This window comes from Cebidichthys violaceus, unplaced genomic scaffold, assembly GCF_023349555.1.
Source record: "Cebidichthys violaceus isolate CVI_PGR_0920_01 unplaced genomic scaffold, fCebVio1.0.p SCAF_3, whole genome shotgun sequence".
In the NCBI taxonomy this organism is placed as follows: Eukaryota; Metazoa; Chordata; class Actinopteri; order Perciformes; family Stichaeidae; genus Cebidichthys; species Cebidichthys violaceus.
In genome coordinates this window covers 1,050,603-1,058,102 of record NW_027176483.1, presented here as the reverse complement: position 1 = coordinate 1,058,102, position 7,500 = coordinate 1,050,603, and the positions used below count along the sequence as shown (strand labels likewise).

At 44.2% G+C, this 7,500-nt stretch overlaps 1 protein-coding gene across 2 annotated transcripts in view; it reads left to right on the top strand.

Moving 5' to 3' along the window:
* The window catches only part of LOC137881185 (nuclear factor of activated T-cells, cytoplasmic 3-like), a 14,343-nt gene extending 6,991 nt beyond the window's left edge, over positions 1-7,352 (top strand). For both annotated transcript variants that reach the window (XM_068722986.1, XM_068722985.1), the window contains exons 4-10: positions 611-773; positions 1,967-2,166; positions 2,261-2,433; positions 2,575-2,715; positions 2,803-2,858; positions 3,287-4,079; positions 6,647-7,352. In XM_068722986.1, the coding sequence (XP_068579087.1) occupies positions 611-773; positions 1,967-2,166; positions 2,261-2,433; positions 2,575-2,715; positions 2,803-2,858; positions 3,287-4,079; positions 6,647-6,798 (1,678 nt within the window). In that variant the 3' untranslated portion in view covers positions 6,799-7,352. The remainder of the gene's footprint in view (positions 1-610; positions 774-1,966; positions 2,167-2,260; positions 2,434-2,574; positions 2,716-2,802; positions 2,859-3,286; positions 4,080-6,646) is intronic.
* Positions 7,353-7,500: the final 148 nt, after the last annotated feature.

The window sequence follows — 7,500 nt, the reverse complement described above, 5'->3', positions numbered from 1 at the left end:
CTTTAAAGGATCCACTACTTTAAGGATCCACTACTTTAAAGGATCCACTACATTAAGGATCCAGTACTTTAAAGGATCCACTACTTTAAGGATCCACTACTTTAAAGGATCCACTACTTTAAAGGATCCACTACTTTAAAGGATCCACTACTTTAAGGATCCACTACTTTAAAGGATCCACTACTTTAAGGATCCACTACTTTAAAGGATCCACTACTTTAAGGATCCACTACTTAAAGGATCCACTACTTTAAGGATCCACTACTTTAAAGGATCCACTACTTTAAAGGATCCACTACTTTAAGGATCCACTACTTTAAAGGATCCACTACTTTAAAGGATCCACTACTTTAAGGATCCACTACTTTAAAGGATCCACTACTTTAAAGGATCCACTACTTTAAGGATCCACTACTTTAAAGGATCCACTACTTTAAAGGATCCACTACTTTAAAAGATCCACTACTTTAAGGATCCACTACTTTAAAGGATCCACTACTTTAAAGGATCCACTACTTTAAAGGAATCGTGTAAGGATCCACTACTTTAAAGGAATCGTGTAAGTGACTCTTCTGATCATCATTAATCTCTCTGTGTCTGTTGCCTCCAGGACCTCGTCCCCCCCTCCTCTGGACTGGCCTCTGCCAAACCAGTACGACCAGTGTGAGCTGAAGGTGGAGGTCCAGCCCAGATCGTACCACAGGGCGCACTATGAGACGGAGGGCAGCAGAGGCTCCATCAAGTCAGCTACTGTAGGACATCCTCTCGTCAAAGTAAGACACACACACACACACACACACACACACACACACACACACACACACACACACACACACACACACACACACATTTTTCTGATGGAGGCTTCAAGATATGACGTATTTACACAAAATATGAGCAATCCCTTTAAAATATGTCATAACTTGGTTGACCTGTAATCAAACCCATAATGACACCTCTCTCTGGTTTGTGTTACATTTGATCGAGTGGGTTTTTTGGGGTTCAGAGACAAAAGAAACCTTTTTAAACGTCTCTGAAACGCACCGAGCGTCCTCCATCAGTCGGTCTGTAGGTCTAAAGGTTCTCGGGTCCTCCGGTGACGCATCACAGAGCAGCTGAGCTCGTGGATCAGAGGACGGAGGCGAAGTAAAGCTCCATCAAGGCCTCGTATGTAACGGACACCAGCGGGTCTATTCTGGGTGTCACATTCTGAGCTCCCTGCTGCAACATGTGTCCAAACTCTTTATTTTACAGAGGGATGGGAATCCATGTTTTACATGTTTATGTTCAGATTCATTTTTAGATTTTTGAGTCTTTTGTTGTGTTTTCATTTACATGTATTTGTTTCATTTATATTTATTTTAGTATTATTTATTATCTTATTATCATTTATTATCTTCTATTTTTTATTATTTATTATCACTCATTTTAATTTGTAATTATTTTTTAATTTTTTTGTTTCTCATTATTTACTTTTTTTTTGTTGTTCAGTAATATTTACTGGTCTTATAAACTGGTCAGGGAGCTTTTTTTATATAAAAATCAAATGCAACATTTTTTTTATTTCACATCTTGAAGTAAATATGGCTTTCCTCACTGTTAGCATCAAGCTAAGCTAAGCTAAGCTAGTCTGACTCTCTTGTTTTTTTCTCTTTAACTTCTAGTAGTGAAGTAAATGTTGATCTTCCCTTCTCACCCAACATGTTGGACTCTGAATTATATCTAGTATATATTATATACATGAAATAATATATATCTTTGAATCTTTGAGTCTTTGTATCTTTGAGTCTTTTTGTCTTTGAGTCTGTGTGTCTTTGAGTCTTTGTATCTTTGTGTCTTTGAGTCTGTGTGTCTTTGAGTCTTTGTATCTTTGTGTCTTTGAGTCGGTGTGTCTTTGAGTCTTTGTATCTTTTTGTCTTTGTGTCTTTGTGTCTTTGAGTCTTTGTATCTTTGTGTCTTTTCCCAGTTGAGCGGGTCTGGCGAGCAGCCGCTCAGCATGCTGCTGTTCATCGGCACGGCGGACGACCGCTACCTCCGGCCTCATCCCTTCTACCAGGTGCACCGCGTGACGGGGAAGACGGTCACCACCACCTGCCACGAGAAGATCACGGGCGGCACCAAGATCCTGGAGGTCCCTCTGCTTCCGGAGAACAACATGGCCGCCAGGTAACAGCAGGGCTTCCCGTCCGTGTTTGCTTCTGCTGCGGGTGCATCTCGTTACCGACCGGCTGGTCTCTCTGTGCACCTTTTTGCTCCTCAGCATCGACTGCGCCGGCATCCTGAAGCTGCGTAACGCCGACATCGAGCTGAAGAAAGGGGAGATGGACATCGGGAGGAAGAACACGAGGGTCCGCGTCGTGTTCAGGGTCGCCCTCCCGCAGCCGGACGGCCGGATGCTGTGGCTGCAGACCACGTCCAATCCGGTGGAGTGCTGTGAGTCGGCCTCTTGATGTGATTTTTTGTCATTTAGATCATAATCGGTGAGGGTGTTTTCAGTCGGTGCTCCCGTTTCCTCTCAAAGTACATGAGCCGGTGCTGTAGTACATGTACTGAAGTACCGCCTGGTGTTTGCAGCCCAGCGCTCCGGTCAGGAGCTTCCTCTGGTGGAGAGCTTCAGTCCGGCCAGCTGCTCTGTGGACGGAGGAGAGGAGCTGCTCATCACCGGCTCCAACATCTCCACGCAGTCCAGGGTGGTGTTCATGGAGAAAGGAGCTGGTGAGATGGCTTCACCTTCATTTGCTGCACTGTGAAACATTTTGTCAGATGTGTTTTTTTTCCCTGATGATGTTTTTGTCCCCTCAGATGGAAGATCGTTGTGGGAGATGGACGCCAGAGTGGTGCCAGAGAGAAGCAGCGGAGTACGTCTGTTATCTTGTTTTTATATCCTCTGTAGCTTCCTGTACGTTTTCACTTCCTCTTTTCAGTTCATGATGTTTTAGCGTCAGTTACCCAAACCCTTCTGCAGTATTTAACCTGGAGAAGATGCAGATGAACCCGTGATGAAACAATCACAGATTCTTGACAAACTCAATACTTCACTAGTACTAGAAGTTTACTAGTACTTGTACTTGAGCAGAGGATCTGAATACTTCCTCCAGCGCTGTTAACGGACGTCAGGTGTCTTTGTCTGATTACTACCGAGCGCTCTGTGTACGTCCTCTAGTACTGCAGCCATGAGATGTTCTGTTATGTAATGAGCAGAGCGAATGGAGAAAGATCGCAATGCATTCTGGGTCAAAAGTTTCCTTTTTTGAATGCGTTCTTCTTCTTCTCCTCTGTGTTTCAGTCCAGCATCGTGGTGGAGGTTCCTCCGTACAACAAGAAGACCAGCGATCCGGTCCAGGTCCAGTTCTACGTGTCCAACGGGAAGAGAAGAAGAAGTCTAACGCAGAGCTTGACCTTCCTGCCCGGAGTCCGGCGTCACCCCCCCCACGCCGCCGCTGTGGAAGTCAAACAGGAGCGCTGGGAGACGGACCACGTCTCCCACAATCCATCTGGCTTCTCCCGGCTCCCAGACCTGGTTTACTATGACTCCCGTGACATCCCGGTGCATTGTGGTCCTCCCTCACAGAGCGTGCCTCGTCTTCATCATCCTCCTCCTCCTTCCTCTGTCCCCTTTCAGACCTCCTCAGTGTTTCCTCACGCCTCCTCCTTGCCCCCCCAGACCTCCTCAGTGCCCCTCCAGAGATTGATTCCTCTTCAGACCTTCACCGTCCCACCTCAGATCTCCTTGATTCCTCCTCAGACCTCCAAGCTGCCTCCCCAGGCCTCCCCAGTCCCCCTCCAGAGCTTGCTTCCTCTCGAGACCTGCATGATGCCTCTTCAGACCTTCAACGTCCCTCCTCAGACCTCCTCGATCTCTCCTCGGATCTCCCCGCTACCACAACAGGCCTCCTCGGTGGCCCTTCAGAGGGGAAACCCTCCATCTCTGACCTCCAGAAGACCCTTCGTGACGCCCGCTAACCCCCAGAAGGACCTTCGGCTCTCCGGCTCGGGACGGGCTCCGAGCGTGAAGCAGGAGCCGGATGACGGTCCAAACCCAGGCTCCCTGGGCCTCCAGGAGATCACACTGGATGACGGTAGGAGGCTCACTCAGTAACGTTTCCTCTGTAGAGTCTAAAGGTTTGGGGTTTGTGGTCCTCCAGGATTCACTGCAGCAACAAAAGATTTAAAGATTCCTGAACGGAACATTCAGAAACGTCTCAAGTTATTGTTTGTGTTGTTTTACAGTATTTACCTTTGAAAAGGTCATGAAACATGAAACACAGCAGCTGTGACTCTAAAGGTGAAGAGGAGGAGGAGTGGTAGTGGTAGTAGTTAGTAGTAGTGGTAGTAGTGGTAGTAGTGGTAGTAGTAGTAGTTAGTAGTGGTAGTAGTAGTAGTAGTAGTAGTGGTGGTAGTAGTTAGTAGTAGTAGCAATAGTAGTGGTGGTAGTAGTAATAGTAGTAATAATGGTGGTGGTGGTAGTAGTAGGAGTTAGTAGTCGTTTATAGTAGTAGTGGTAGTAGTAGTGATGGTGGTAGTAGTTTGTAGTAGTAGTAGTAGTTAATAGTAGCAGTAGTAGTAGTAATAGTAGTAGGAGTAGTAATAGTAGTAGTAGTAGTAGTAGTAGAAGTAGTGGTAGTAGTTTGTTGTAGTAGTGGTAGGAGTAGTAATAGTAGTAGTGGTAGTAGTAGTAGTGGTAGTAGTACTAGTCATTGCAGTATTTTCTCAGATATGACAGAAGAGAAGTTTTCCCATCAGAACAGCATTAATTAGAGATTTGCTTCAAATACTTTACTTAAGCACAATATTTGAGGTACTTGCACTTTACTTGAGTATTTCCATGTCATGCTACTTTCTACTTGTTCTCCACTACAGCTGAGAGGGAAACAGGGTTTAAAATAAGCTCCGCCTTTAAAGTGATGATACAATAATGTGTATCATGTATATTCTAAAATGAGCCGTTCTGCATAACGAGTACTTTGACTTGTGAGATCTAGTCAAAGGCTTCCTGTTAGTGTGTGTGTGTGTGTGTGTGTGTGTGTGTGTGTGTGTGTGTGTGTGTTCCCTCTGATCTGGGTTAATAATAGTCCGCTTGTTGCTGCTCTGAAAGATGCAGATGGGGGTTAAATTTGTTGTGGTGAACAGCAGCTGTTGTCAGGCCTCTGACCCCCCCCCCCCCCCCCACGTCTTAAAGCTGCATTCTCTCTAATGTCCACCAGGGGGCGACTCCTCTGGTTGTATAGAAGTCTAGTCTAAAATGACTCTACTTCTCTCTTGATTTATTCCCTCAGTAAACATTGTAAACATGAGTTTATGGTCTCAATCTCTAGTTTACAGTCTTCTTCAATACAGCATGATGTTCATTTAGTACATTATGCTCCATTTAGAGTCAAACACACCATAAAGCAGGGGATGCTTTAGGGGCGGGGCTACACGCTGATTGACAGGTCTCTACCAGAGACGTATACGGCGTCTCTACGCCACTCCTCCTCAGTCCAGATATGGTCACTTCCTGTTTACCGGTTGATGAAAAACAACAACACGTTGACGGCTAAAACACAAACTTAGGATCCTCGTCACCTCGGGAATATTTACCAACATTAACAGTTTTTAATTTAGTCCACTATTTGATTGTCGCGCTTCAGGTTTCACAGCAGGTCTATGTTTAGTCAGCTTCACTACTGCCACTAATAATAATAATAATCATAAAGTCAGTCAGTTCTCTCCTCCACTGAGAGCTCAGCATGTCTCAGACTCAAAGTGTTGTTAGAACCAGTTTGAGTCCAGCTGCTCCCTCTTGTGGTCGTTCAGCTGCATGTGTCACAACGTAGTTTAATATCACTTCTGCTTCATGATTAAAAAAACCAAAACATTTCCTGTGGTTAAGCCCCTCCCCCTCCACATCACATCAGTGAAAGATTAAGTAGCAATATTTATTTATTGTTTCTTCTACTCATTAGTCTGTAAAATGCCAAAAATAAAAGCTGGAGTACCAGAGTGAAGTTTTTAAATTGTTTAGTTTGACCAATATTTTAAAATTAATTTTCCATTTAAATATCATTTAAATTAAATTAAATTAAATTCTATTAATTTAAATTCTATTAATTTAAATTCTATTAAATAAAATACAATTCTATTAAATACAATTCTATTCAATTAAATTAGATTCAATTAAATTCTATAAAATTCAATTAAATTCTATAAAATTAAATTAAATTCTATTAAGTTAAATTCTATTAAATTAAAATTTCCACATAAATCTCCTGGACAATTTAACGATCCCACATCTTTTATGTTTTGACCATCGTTTGTAATTGTTTCAATTGTTTGACGGATGGCTCTAAATACTACAACACCCATGAGCCTTTGCGCTCGTTACGGCCATGTCAGAGGGAAAACTCAGGAACAAAAACACGACTCAACAGATATTTGAATTCATCTGAAATCGTTCTCTAAAAAGTGGAGCGATGTCAGCTGCTGGATGTGTTTTGGGGGGTTTACTGGGTTCAATCCCAGCATGCATTGGGCCGAAAAAGTCTGTCACGTGACTTTGATGTTTTTAATTCTTGTTTCAGGATTTTAAACATCTGAACGCCTGACTCTGAAAGATTGTAAACGAACGGTTGCGTCATGAATAATCGTGCTTCTGTTTCCGTTTCAGTAAACGAGATAATCGACAGAGACATCTGCAGCCTGAGCAGCAGCGTCCCGCTGGACCAGCTGGACCAGCTGGACCAGTACCACCAGTACGACTGGGAGCACAAGTCGTCCGCTGACGCCGCCTCGCCGTTCTGCGGAGGAGGAGCTCAGTGAGTCGGGAGGACGACCGCCACGCTTTCTTCCCTTCTTCTTGGAGACAACAAGGACCGCTCACCGAACTGATCCTCAAGTGCCTGAACAACCGATCAGAACCCTCCGACGGGTCCGCGGGCTCGAACTCATCAGGGCGTCACACGGCGGTTTCCTCAGGAATCTTTAGCGGGACTCGAACCAAAGACGCTCGTTTTCTAGCTTCACGTGACTGAATGGTTCAAAACAACCAAAGGGCTGCAAGTCAAATCTACGTCCTCAGAACGATCAGGGGCGGCGTCACGGAGGCTGAAGTAAACATTATTTATTGGCCGGTTAATTAATAAATCTATTTTTGATACTCTGGATGTGATCCAGTAAGAAGCCCTTCAGACGACCTTCACTTCTTCACCGTTTCACTCTCTGGACGGTTTACATTTCACATTCATGTCAAATCAACCTCAGCTGTGTATGAGTGAAGCTTCACACAATGTATCAATGTAACAATGTATCAATGTAACAATGCATCGATGCATCAATGTATCGTAACGGTTGAAGTAAAGAGAAAGGAAGTGAGAGTTCTGTGTTTTTATCAGTGAGCTTCATTCATGATCTCTGATGTTACATCGTAAACAACCAATCTCTTCCTGCCTTCCCCCCTCCTCCCCCTCACTTCCTTCCTCCTCCTCGCTTCCTTCCTTCCTCTTCCTCCTCCTTGCTTTCTTC